This window comes from Microcaecilia unicolor, chromosome 13 (assembly GCF_901765095.1).
Source record: "Microcaecilia unicolor chromosome 13, aMicUni1.1, whole genome shotgun sequence".
NCBI lineage: Eukaryota > Metazoa > Chordata > Amphibia > Gymnophiona > Siphonopidae > Microcaecilia > Microcaecilia unicolor.
The window spans coordinates 101,677,157-101,690,919 of NC_044043.1; the positions used below are offsets into that span (position 1 = coordinate 101,677,157).

The 13,763-nt window shown below is 46.1% G+C and overlaps 1 protein-coding gene across 1 annotated transcript in view; it reads left to right on the top strand.

Annotated features, from left to right (window-relative positions):
• The window catches only part of ALDH4A1 (aldehyde dehydrogenase 4 family member A1), a 53,807-nt gene that overhangs the window by 10,422 nt on the left and 29,622 nt on the right, over positions 1 to 13,763 (top strand). The window contains exons 2-4 of the mRNA XM_030186258.1: positions 5,456 to 5,549; positions 8,297 to 8,389; positions 12,169 to 12,216. Coding sequence (XP_030042118.1) covers positions 5,456 to 5,549; positions 8,297 to 8,389; positions 12,169 to 12,216 — 235 coding nt within the window. The remainder of the gene's footprint in view (positions 1 to 5,455; positions 5,550 to 8,296; positions 8,390 to 12,168; positions 12,217 to 13,763) is intronic.

Consider the following 13,763-nt stretch of genomic DNA (forward strand, 5'->3'; position numbering starts at 1 on the left):
CCCATATGTTGCCTTTAATATAGGTGCTACATATGTGCCTCTGGGGCTCATTTTCAAAGGAGATGGATGTCTCAAAATACCTCCCAAAAAGATCATCAGCCAACAATATCCAAATTGTGATTTTGGAATGGCAGAATTTGGACGTCCTACACTGGACTCTACGCCAAACAGCAAGGAAGGACATTTTTATCTGGACCTATTTCAGTCATGTCCAAGGTACAGAAGCGTGCTGTGATTGAGCAACTGTCCACTGGAGGGATTAAGGCATGACCCCTTCATGAATCTCCCGATGGGTGCTGTCCTCCTCCCTCTCCCCTGAATGCTATTATAGCCATTGTGAACAAGGCAGGAAGCAGGTCTGAGGAGTAGCCTAGTAGTCAGTGGAATGAACTGGGGACCCAGGTTCAATTCCCACTTCAGCTCTCTTTTTATTTTTTTCCCTTTGAATTGTGAACTCTCCAGAAACAGACATATACCTACCGTACCTAAATATTTATGACACCTGCAAGCCTGACGGCTACTGAGGTGGTATTACAGTCAAGTGTAGTGGGTATTTCCCTGTTCCTGGAGGGCTCAGTATTTAAAATAAAACTTGTAAGGTGACACAAACCTGGTCGCCCTGGTTTACAGTCCATTGCTCTGACCACTAGGCTGCCCTTCTGCTCTGCAAGGACATCAGTGTGGCCATTTTTGAAATAACATCTTTGTCCCTGTTTTTTTGGTGTTCATAATTTGTTCATGCTCATGTTCATGTGGACATTTCAATTCGTAAAATGGCCGTTAGTTTTGGGCGTTCTCACATATTTTCGAACAGGAAAACCCCAATCTATTTCCTGTTTGAAAATGGCTATAAGATGGATGGGGTTTATTTTGGATGTTGTGAGCAGGATGTCCCAATTCTGACTTGGAACTCCTCTTGAAAATGTCCCTCCAGTGTCTTTCCAGTGTAGGTACCTTGGAATGAAGTTAGTACAGTGATACCTCGGTTTTCATCGATAATCTGTCCGAAAACAATCGGCGAAAACCGAGGCAATTATTTCCATCGCTGAGCAGGAGAACGCGTGGGTTGCCCTTTGTTTTTGCGAAATTAGCAGCGAGGTCATGTGGGCACGCCGACGAAATCCGAGACAAATTTTTTGCGGAAAAAATTGACGAAAACCGAAACCGACGATAACTGAAGTCAACGAAAACCAAGGTATTACTGTACATATGACTATAATATTTAAAGAGAACTGGGTTAAGTGTTGAGTCAAGAACTGAATCTCTGATTCAGGGGCGTAGCCAGACCTCTGCAGGCGGGGGGTCCAGAACCCGAAGTGAGGGGGCACAGTTTAGCCCGCCTCCCCCAGCCGCCGACCCCCCTCCCGCTGCTGACCCTCCACCGTTGCTGCCGCTGCCAAAGTCTTCAGCAACAGTCTCTGGCGCTTTCGCTGATCTGTTTCTGTGAGTCCTGACTTCTGACGTCCTGCACGTTACGTGCATGCAGGACAACAGGAGTCACGGAGGACTTCGGCTGGCGGGGGTTGGGGTCCCCCACCAGCAAAGGTACCTGGCGGCGGGGGGAGGGGGAATCGAAAGTGGCGGGGGAGGATCGGCGGCGACGGGTCGACAGTAGAGGGGGCCAGGGCTAAATCAGTGGGGGCCCATGCCCCCATGGCCCCACCTAGCTACGCCCCTGCTCTGATTGAACAGCTATTCACAAGAGGGATTAAGGCATAACCCCTCTTGAATCTCCCTGGATTAATGTGACAAGGCGGTGACCATAGTTAGAAGGATGGTAGGCTGCATAGAGAAGGGTATAACCAGCAGAAGAGAGACGGTGTTGATGCCCCTGTACGTGTCATTGGTGAGGCACCACTTGGAGTATTGTGTTCTGTTTTGAGGCTGTATCTGGCTAAGGAAGTAAAAAGACTTGTAGCAGAATTGAAGAATTGAAGCGGTGCAAAGAAAAGCTACGAGAATGGTAAGGGATTTGCATTACAAGACGTATGAGCAGAGACTTGATGACCTGAACATGTATACTCTGGAAGAAAGGAGAAACAGGGGTGATATGATACAGACGTTCAAATATTTGAAAAGTATTAATCCGCAAACAAACCTTTTCCGGAGGTGCGAAGGCGGTAGAACGAGAGGACATGAAATGAGATTGAAGGGGGGCAGACTCAAGAAAAATGTCAGGAAGTATTTTTTCACGGAGAGGGTGGTGGATGCTTGGAATGCCCTCCCGCGGAGGTGGTGGAAATGAAAATGGTAACAAAATTCAAACACGCGTGGGATAAACATAAAGAAATTCTGTTCAGAAGGAATGGATCCTAAGGAGCTTAGCCGAGATTGGGTGGCAGAGCCGGTGGCGGGAGGTGGGGATAGTGCTGGGCAGACTTATACGGTCTGTGCCAGAGCTGGCGGTGAGAGGTGGGACTGGTGGTTGGGAGGCGGGGATAGTGCTGGGTAGACTTACACGGTCTGTGCCCTGAAAAGGCCAGGTACAAATCAAGGTAAGGTATACACAAAAAGTAGCACATATGAGTTAATCTTGTTGGGCAGACTGGATGGACCGTGCAGGTCTTTTTCTGCCGTCATCTACTATGTTACTATGTTGGCATGTTGTTTACTTTTTCCATTTTCCTAATAAAAATTATACATTGAAAAAAAAAAAGTGACAAAAATGGTATGGGGTTTGCGCCACAAGACATATGCGACCTCACCTTGAGCATTGCGTTCAGTTCTTTTCACCATATCTCAAAAAAGATACAGCGGAATTAGAAAATGTTCAAAGAAGAGCCACTAAAATGATAAAGGGATGGAACTGCTCCTATATGAGGAAAGAATAAAGGGATTAGGGCTCTTCAGCTTGGAAAAGAGACGGCTGAGGAGGGATATGATTGAGGTCTATAAAATCCTGAGTGGTGTAGAAAGGGTAAAAGTGAATCGATTTTTCACTCTTTCAAAAAGTACAAAGACCAGGGGACACAATGAAATTACATGGAAATACTTTGAAAACAAATAGGAGGAAATATTTTTTTCACTCAAAAAATAATTAAGCTCTGGAACTCGCTGCCAGAGGATGCAATAACAGTGTTAAGTATATCTGGGTTTAAAAAATGTTTTGGACAAGTTCCTGGAGGACAAGGCCATAGTCTGTTATTGAGATGGACATGGGGGGGGGGGGGGGGGTGCCACTGCTTGCTCTGGGATTGGTAGCATGGAATGGTGTTATTAATTGGGTTTCTGCCAGGTACTTGTGACCTGGATTGGCCTGCAGTGGAGGAGTAGCCTAGTGGTTAGTGCAGTGGACTTTGACCTTGGGTTTGATTTTCACTGCAGCTCCAGTGACTTAACCTCCATTGTCCCAGGTACAAATAAGTACCTTATATACTATGTAAACCGCTTTGAATGCAGTTGCAAAAATACACAGAAAGGCAGTATCAAGTCCCATTTCCCTTTCCCACTGTTGGAAGCAGGATACTGGGCTAGATGGACCATTGGTCTGATCCAGTATGGCTATTCTTATGTTCTTATGACTTGAAGATGTATACCCTGGAGGAATGGAGAGACAGAGGAGATATAATACAGACTTTCAAATATTTGTATATTGGATGTTTGTCCGTCATTTCTGTTGAGGAACATGCTATCAGGCCTTATACATGGGATCACTAAGTTTGTGAATACAGCTTTAGAAGAAGGTATTTACTCACTAGACTCAGGGCCGTGCCTAGGGTCTCTGGTGCCCCCCTGCAGACTATCGGTTGGCGCAGTAATTCCTGTAGGCAACCTGTGCTGGCCCTGCAGGGTTCCCTCTACCGTGTCCCTTCTAGTGAAGAAATAGGATGTGATGTCATTGAGGGCGGGACGTGGTAGAGGGAGGCCTGCAGGTTGCTTACAGGAATCTCTGCTAGCGATAGCTGGAAGTAGACCCGGGGGGAGGAGGGTTCAGAGAGAGATGGGCAGATGCCAGGCTGTGGGTGGAGGGGGAGAAAGATATGTGAGTAGGGGCAGAGGGGATGGATGGGAAGAAAGAGGGAGAGATTTGCCTTTTGAGTAAATTGAAGAACTTGTTGCCTGAGGCTGACTTTCAGACAGTCGTGCAGAGCCTGGTCCTTACTGTAGTTGACTTACTGTGACTCTTTGTATCTGGGAGTGTCATCTGCCCAGACTCAGGCTATGCAGATTGTCCAGAATGCTTGGCTAATTACTGATAGTTTGAAGACTGATCACACTACTCTTATGCTGGCTGCCAGTGTTGCATAGGGTTCATTATAAGATACTAGTAAAAAAGGCCCGTTTCTGGAGCAAATGAAACGGGCGCTAGCAAGGTTTTCCTCCCCAAACCCCCCCTACCACTTCGTCGTTGTGAAGCCACTGATGCCATTGCTCCGCCCTCGATGTGTGACGCCATTGCTCCGCCCTCGACGTCATCACGTTTGACACAAGGGCGGGGCCCAGAGACTTGGTGATTTCAGTGGCTTCACCACCACAAACCCTTCATGAAGGAAGTGACGTCAGTGGCTTGGCTTCAGTGACGTCAGTGTCTTCAGAACGTTGAGGGTGAGTTTTATTATATAGATTTATTTTTGATTTATAAATGAATATATGCTTAAGTGCCTGGGTAGTTCAGTGATATTTTGAAAATGTATGTTCCATCACATTCATTGAGATCAATTTTAACTAAGCAATTATGTAGTCCGAATACTATGCCATATCATTACGTAGAGACTCAAAATCGTGTTTTTTCTGTGGCCCCTTTTGTGGAATACACTTCCTGGTTATTTAAGATGCTGTGCTCATATACAACAGTTTAGGAAATTATTAAAAACTTATGAAGGCTTTTTAGTAGATTGAAATTTCAAAATTTTTAGAAGTGTATTTTATAGATTTTAGGTCATTTATGTCCTGCAGATGTCGTTTTATGAATTGTTTTGATTCTATGTTTATTTCAATTACGTGTGTATTTTTGTAACCCGCTTTGGGTGAAGCGGGATATACATTTTAAAATAAATAAATAAAACCTGCATGTATGTACGGGGTAAGGGTGAGAAGGGCCCACCCAGGTTAACTCGGGGCCCCCACCCGAAATGGCAGGTCTGGCTACGCTTCTGTTTTCCAGAGACGGGAAGGTGGTAGAACTAGAGGACACGAATTGAGGTTGCAGGGGGGTCCAACTCAGAATAATGTTAGGAAGTATTTTTTCACCGAGAGGGTGGTAGATACCTGGAAGGTCATTATACTACTTTGTAGGGCTCAGATGCTTTGTAGCGTGGAGGAATCGGTTCATAATTAGTTGATTTCACTTTTAGCCAAGTAGATTTTTGACACTATTTAGTATCACTGAAAAACATCTATAAAATGGTTAACTTTGTTTGAAATGGCTTTGCTAACAAAACATCTACAAATCTTACCCAGCACTCTCAGAAGAAATGGGTTTTCACTTTGTTTTGAAACTTTTCTTGCTTTCCAGGTTGAGATGGCACCATTGTTTGACGGCAGAAGTTACAAATGAGCCCATTTTAGAATTTAAACATGGCAGCCCAGAACGAGAAGCTCTTCAAAAGGTAGGAATTTCCCTTCCTGCTGCTGATAACCAGAACGCTGCATTTGTCTAAAGTGACCAGGACACTCAGGGTCACTAAGCCGTGGTAATAAATGGACTTTGCACATCCTTACACGGGCCTTTCCTGTGCTCTAAGCCCGTTTCTAGCATGGCCATAAAAGAAGCAGTTTTCTATTTCTTCAGTATATGACCACACGCTAGTTTTAGCATCAGCGCATGGCCATTTCAGATAGCTAACCAGGGAGCAGTTACCTCCTCCTATTTAGGAGGCGCTGCATTATGAACGCGTTAACCCTTTGGTGTGGCAGTAACGATGGGTGATTAGCACATCCATGTCCATCTCTGCCCCTAGGATACAGGGAAAATCCACCGGAACACTGAAATCCCATGAAGGACGCAAAGCAGTAACAACAGTGGGAAGTGGACCAGGCTCTCCAGGGACAATAACATTTTACCTTTTAGGGTACACAGCATAAAGGTTTAATGTCACCTACATTGAAAAGGTTCTTTAAACTATTGAAAACAGACTTCAAAGAATATAGTAACATAGTAGATGACGGCAGAAAAAGACCTGCGCGGTTCATCCAGTCTGCCCAACAAGATAAACTCACATGTGCTACTTTTTGTGTATACCTTACCTTGATTTGTACCTGTCCTTTTCTGGGCACAGACCGTATAAGTCTGCCCAGCACTATCCCCGCCTCCCAACCACCAGCCCCGCCTCCCACCACCGGTTCTGGCACAGACCGTATAAGTCTGCCCAGCACTATCCCCGCCTCCAAACCACCAGTCCTGCCTCCCACCACTGGCTCTGGCACAGACCGTATAAGTCTGCCCAGCACCATCTCCGTCTCCCGCCACCGGCTTTGCCACCCAATCTCGTCTAAGCTCCTTAGGATCCATTCCTTCTGAGCAGAATTCCTTTATGTTTATCCCACACATGTTTGAATTCTGTTACCGTTTTCGTTTCCACCACCTCCCGCGGGAGGGCATTCCAAGCATCCACCACTCTCTCCGTGAAAAAATACTTCCTGACATTTTTCTTGAGTCTGCCCCCCTTCAATCTCATTTCATGTCCTCTCGTTCTACTGCCTGGTGAGAAACACTGTTCCCTCCAAGCTGAGCGGGAGTCCTCCACCTCCAGTCCTACCACTGGGTGGCGCTGTTTCACTCTCACATTTTCAACAGTGAGAGACAGGCAAACTCTGCAGAACTCCAGGAAACCTGCCTGTCCTTAGCCATTGAAAGCAGAATATTGAAGCAGCGCCCCCTCAATGCAGTTGGAGGAATTCCCGCTCAGCTTAGAGGGAACAGTAGTGAAAACATTTCAGAATGAATATCTGCAAAACAAAATTAGCTTCCGTTTTCACATTTCTATTTTAAAGCAAAAGTTAAAAAAAAAATAGGAAGCCTTTTAGTAAACACCAGTAAGCACTAAGACGCACCTAACGCAGCAAAAATGGCCTAACACAGGATCCAGCATTTAGTTTTTCTTATTTATTTGGAGGAGGTGTGTCAGGGGCAGAGAATGAAGTAAGAACAGTGGGAAGCAGACCAGGCTCTCCGGGGACAAATCACAAAGACTTAAAATTCTAAATGACACAAATTTTATCGGTAGAAGACTCGACGCAGTGCAGCGTTTCGGCCAAAGGCCTGCCTCGGGAGTCTTTCTATATTATCTCTGGAAAACGAGACCATCCAATCAGCACAGAAAGCAAGTGGTCTTAAAAAGACCTTTGAGAAAACTGCAGCAAGGTATAATCTATTTTCTCCATCCATGTGCAGTTTTTCTCCTCTCTTCCTATTCCCTCATCTTCATCCATGTGCATCTTCTTCTTTTCTCTTTCCTCCCCTCCATCCATGTCCATTATTTCTCCTCTTTCTTCTCTCTCCTGTATCCATATGCAGCAATAATTCTCTCTTACTCTCCTCCATCCAAGTCCAGCATGTCTCCTCTCTCCCTTGCCCTCCCCTCCCATCCATGTCCAGCATTTCTTCTCTCTCTCCTGCTCTCCTTTATCCATGTCCATCATGTCTCCTCTCTCCCCTGCCCTCCCCTCCCATCCCATCCATGTCCAGCGATTCTCCTCTGCCCCCTCTCCTCCCCTGCCATCCATGTCCAGCGATTCTCCTTCCCCCATTCTCCTTTGCCGTCCATGTCCAGCAATTCTTTTCTCCTCCCGCCCATCCTCCTCCTCCCGCTTCCTGCATTCAAGTCCGGACCCCAGCATCAGCCAGTGCAGCGATTAAGAGAGGCTGCTGGCGTCGGGGCCTTCCCTCTGCGAGTCCCGCCTGCTTTGTTTCAACTTCCTGTTTCCACATAAGCGGGATTCGCAGAGGGAAGGCTCCAACATCGGCAGCCTCTTTTAATCGCTGCCGACTCGCTAAAGAAAAGGAGGGTCGCAGGGAAGAGGGGAGCGAGAGGAAGGGTGCAGGCAAGTGGCAGGGAAAAAAAAGGTGCCAGTATGCAGTACCGGTGTGTACCGGCACAAAAAAAGCCCTGGGAACAGCACAGTTTATATCATCTAGTCCAGCTGTGAGTGGCCCAGAAAGCAGTTTGCAATGCAATCCTTTGTGTGTTTTGGGTGACCGTCTTTGAATTTCTGTTTGCGAAGACGTGAGCTTCACCCTGCCAACATTCTCAAATGATCTGTGGAGCACAAATCTTTCTTGGGGAGGTCAGGCTCCTTCTCAGGTGCACCGATCCCCTGGGCATTACTGTGTGTGTGTGTTTTTAACTGTTCCCAGGCACTGCAGGATTTGAAGGGTAAGACTGAAGACATCCCATGTGTTGTGGGGGGCGAAGCAGTGTGGACGGAGGATGTGAGGTACCAAGTCTCGGTGAGTTTTGCTAAAGAGAAACAGTACACTGTTCATTAAGAAAAAGGATTAATGTTTATCTGTGGATCTGTTACAGAGGACCTGTGTACCAATTTTTAATGATCGATTCTTTTTATCAGGGCTGCCCAAGGGTATCTGACTCCCTAGGCTAGGGGTGGGGCAACCACAGTCCTCCAGAGCTACAACCCAGTCAGGTATGATGGAAGCAGTGCATGCAAATGAATCTCATGCATATTCAGTGTGTAAATCTTGAAAACCTGACTGGGTTATGGCCCTTGAGGACCGGGTTGTCCACCCCTGCTCTAGGTAGGGTTGCCAACTGTGCGGTTTTCAGCCAGCCTGGCCAATTTTCCAGTAGCCAGGCCGGTTACCAGCAGACCCCAGAAACCGGCACCACTAAAGCCGTTTTTTAAATCATTGACCTCCCTCTTCCTCCCCGTGCGTCAGCATCCAGCACTCTGCGTCCAGCCGGGCTTGTAAACAATCCTGAACTGCTTGTGGGGTTTCAAAAGTACACCACTTGCCCTGGTGAAAAATCTTTAATACTGCTGAGTATACCAACATAAAGCGAGTTTGAAGGTCCTGTAACGCCGACCATATGGGTGTAAACTTCTGTCTGTGCTCCTGAGTAATATTGCAAAATCCGCACAGGGCTCCGTCATACCTCAAAATATCCCTCTTCTGTTAAAACCCCCCAGAATTTCTACTTTATGCACATAATTGTGCACCCTAATGGTGACCTCACGGAGACGACTGCTGCTGCATTCATGTCGTCAGCCTACTCTGTGCACTCGTTCTAGGCACAAGGGGCCTGCAGTATTAGACAAAGCGAATTCTGCAGCTAAGCAGTGCTCTAAGAGGGCAGGCAAAGAACAATCTGGCACAGTTTTTGGCAGGCCGTCGATTCTGAGATTGTCCCTCCAGGTCCAAACGTTGTCCAGGAGGCAAAGTTCAGGCACGGTGGCTATTCAAAAATAAGTCGATGAGGCGTGGGAACCCCAGAAAGGAGCAGGAGTACGTCATGTGATCTCTCCCTTGGTCAGTTTAAAGATTGGTGTTACATTGGTCACTCCCTATTGATCAGGAGCCATTGTGGATTTTATTGATATATTACAGATTGTCAGCAACAGACCTGCAATCTTTGAGTTCCTTCAGAACTCTGAGCTATGTACTGTCTGGTCCTGGTGATTTCTTACTTTTTGGTTTGTCAATTTCCCCATTACATTTTCCAGATTCATCATGATGTTTAATTCTTGTGAGTAATTGTCATTAGGGTATTTCTAGTGTGGGGTCTCTTTCTAATATCATATTAGTAGGTTTCTCCCCCCTAGAAGATGCTACAAAACAATTATAGGATGACACCTCTGGCTTTCTAGACTCTGCAGAGTAAAGGTTAAAATCTTAATGTTTATCTTCTAAGTTAGCAGAGGAAATCAGCCAATTGTTTGAAGTTTATGCTTTCAGAGTATGAGCCTTTCCCATCCCTCAGATTGTCTGGCAAAGCCTGCCTTGGTGTTCGTTCATTTGGTCAAGATCTGCAGAGGTCTGTTTCTATTACTAGGCCCAGCCTATGAAGTCTTCTGTTTGAGATCCACTTGGAATGAAACTATTTTCGTTGCCAGAGAATGTGGTAAAGGCGGATTAGCTTAGCGGAGTTAGAAAAGGTTTGGATGTCTTTCTAAAGGAAAAGTCCATAGACCATTATTAAATGGACTTGGGGAAAATCCACTATTTCTGGCATAAGCAGTATAAAATGTTTTGTACATTTTGGGGATCTTGCCAGGTATTTGTGATCTGGATTGGCCACTGTTGGAAACAGGATGCTGGGCTCGATGGAGCATCCTTTGGTCTTTCCCAGTATGGCAATACTTATGTACTTAGGTGTATATTTTTTCTGCGTGGATTTTTTTTTGCTCCTTACATAGAATCTAGTCCATTATACATAAAGTTGCAATAAAATCTGGAATACTACACCACACAGTACAGACTGAGGTCAAATTCAGACACCCACTCCCTAGACCTTATTTTGCATATGAACTTTCCCAAGGAGGTCTGGTGATTTGCCAAAGTGACTCCAGTTTAATTTGAAGTGCTTTAAAGAGGTTACATAAGTACATAACTATTGCTATACTGGGACAGACCGAAGGTCCATCAAGCCCGGCATCCTGATTCCAATAGTGGCCAATCCAGGTCACAAGTACCTGGCAAGATCCCCAAAAGAGTAGAACAGATTCTATGTTGCTTATCCTAGAAATAAGCAGTGGATTTTCCCCCAAGTCCATCTTAATAATGGCTTATGGACTTTTCTTTTAGGAAGACATCCAAACCTTTTTGCGGACAGCAGGTAGTGTAGGCAGCTGCCAAGGGGCACCGAGTTGAAAGGTCATTGCCGCCTCTGTCCCAGTGGCTTTCTGCTCAGCTAGAACATCAGTGTTCTATTGGACCTGCCCTGTTCCAGGCACAGGAGCGGGTTGGTAATATTTGTAGCAGCATAGAATTGCTTCTGCTCCACCCCTATGCCTTTAAGGGGCATCTGACTCAAATAAGACTCTGCATCAGGCCTGAGGGGTGCCTGAGAGAAAGGACTGCTCCCTGAAGGAACAAATGCCACCTTCACTGTGGTGGTATCTTGGAGGGTGGGGTGGCTGAAACCTCTGCTATCTCTAGCCACTGAGGGCTAGATGCATCAACCAAATGTTAAAAAATCTAAATTTTAAAAGTGCTTAACGAATTTGAAACAACGAAGAATGCACAAAAAAAAACAGCTCAGAAATGTTTGGTGCGGTATTGAAAAGTACAATGTATCAAGCGTACATTATCCCTGCCGTTAATTTGCTCCTTAAGCATGCGCAGAGCGGCCACAAACGTATGAAACCTACGTAGGTTGCTTACGTCAGACTGGGGCGTGCGAGGGGGGGATCCCGACCTGCAAGCCTTTTAGCTGTCTGATCTAGCAGAAGAGTGCAGTTGAAGATAACTCTAAAAAGAAGGACCCTCGTAAATCCTCTTTTGTAACAAAAGACCTCTTTGCGGCTTGTTTACAGTACTGGGAAAATTGGCTTTAGGGGATAGCAGAGAGTGTTAATTTTCAAAGCTGTTGGAGAAGGGGAGAGACAGGATTTTTAAGCTGCAGGGAGAAGCAGTATGTTTTGTTTTGTAATGATGCAGGGGAAAGTGGAGAGCCACGTGTTTGTATCTCACTTTTCTTTTTAAACATGCTGGCTTGGATTTTTATGGTGCAGGGGACAGCGGGGAGATGGTAGCTCAGGCCTTATCGACAGGTCTGAGCACACGTAAAATTTCTGACGGTAAATGATTCGTCGCAATCATCGGTATGGTTAGTGCATTCCGAATTGTCCACATTTCAATGGTAGTTTCTCCTTTGCATTCCGTTTTCGTTAGCTGCTTGCTTCGTAGGAAAAAGGCCTTTAATGCATGCAATGGTTAGGAATTTCCTTCCTTAAAGGGTTGTTAGAGGGTCGTTAAGGTTTAGTGCATCTAGCCCTGAATCCTTGAGGGATGGTCTCTAAAATCTCTCCCTGATGCATAGTCAAGGGGTGAATGTATATAGGGAGGTTACGAGTAATTTTAGGGATAGTCAGTCAGTTATTTTTTGCTGTTAAAGAGATGTGACCTGAAAATTAGGTACTTGGGGACACTTTAATTCAGATGCCATCTTTCCTTTGGCTTCAGCTTAATCACCCCTGAGTTCCTTTTATAATAAAATGTGTTTCTTAAAAATTGCTGAAATTGTGAAAAACTTTTTCTTTCTTTTGCAGCCTTTCAATCATTCTCACAAGGTAGCAAAGTACTGTTATGCAAACAAGGTGAGTGAATTTAAGCCTGTTCTCTTAACTCTGGCTCCAGGCATTCTGCTAAGTTGGACCCTTCATGTGTCGTCTACTCTGAGCAGTGGCGTACCAAGGGGGGGCGGTGGGGGCGGTCCGCCCCGGGTGCACGCCGCTGGGGGGGTGCCGCACGCCGGTCAGCGTCGTTAGTTTCCATGCTCCCTCTGCCACGGAACAGGAAGTAACCTGTTCCGGGTCAGAGGGAGCATGGAAACGAACGACGCTGACCGGCGCGCGGCACCCCCCCAGCGGCGTGCACCCAGGGGTGAGGGGGTTCTTTCACTGGAGTGGGGGGGTGTCCTTTCGCTGGGGGGGGGGGGGTCGCGCTACATGGGGGGGGGGGCGGGGCGCATTGGCGATCCGCCCCGGGTGTCAGCGCCCCTAGGAATGCCACTGACTCTGAGAGAATAAAACCTGGAGAATGAAGCTGGGTCTGAAACGCAGGACGGTGTGGTTGAGCCCCCTGTGCTGCTGTTGAATCTTGGTTTCTGTTTATGAGTGAGAGAAAATTCAGAGGAAGGTTTACACAGAAAGGCAAAAGTTCTAAGCAAAGAGAAAGAAAAGCTGGTTCTGACACGCTGAGAAAAAATTTACAAACCAACTAGGCTGATTTGTGTTTTGCCACAGTTTATGCTGAGAACATGACGACATCCGGATTACAGCTTGATAAGCGACAAAGATAATAACCCCACTGTATAAATAACTCAGAGGATGGGGTCAGTATTCAGCCCACTGCACCAAGCGGTAACATTCGCTGCTGCCGTGGAGATTCAGTCCCAACCCATATCCGGTTTTTTTCACTGAAAATAAAGGACGACAAATAAGTTGGAGGTTCAGTGTTTTATATCGGATTAAGGGGTCCTTCTAGTAAACTGTAAGTTTTGGGCTTAACACTCTATAATGTGGGGCAAGCTGAAAACTAACGCTGCTTGAAGGAAGGGGTTTAATTATTTACTTTAGATTTTATTCTTAAAGCCCCCAGATCCCCAACTACTGCTGAGAAAGAGATACTGTGACTCTTCAGTACATGAGCAAAATATTCAGCAAGTCAAACCCACTCCTCTCACCCACCGCCACCCCCCCCCCCCCCCCCAAATGCATCTACAAGCTAAGAGTGTAAAGTAAACAAAACAGTGTAAGGTATGACACTGGGGTATCAATGAGCCCAAGACGATGCCTCAGAGTGATCAGCCCAGGCTACATAATCCTCCCAGACTAAATGAAATTGAGCTAACTTGTTCCTTCTTAGGAAAGTAAGCTTAGACATTAAGGGGTCCTTTTACTAAGCTGCGGAAAAAAGGACCCTGAGGGAGTGGCGGGGGCCGTTTTTCAAGTTTATTAAGGGGTTTACTATCCCACCCGCCAAAGGTTTGTGTCTAGGTGGTTGCATCATGTAAATAGAGTGACAACACATGATACGTAAGGAGAAAGGGGTAGAACTACAATATCGATAGGAAAGAGGATGGGGAAGTGCTGTAGGGCTTTTCTCATGTGCCAGGGCCATTTTTATCACAGTGGGTAAAAAG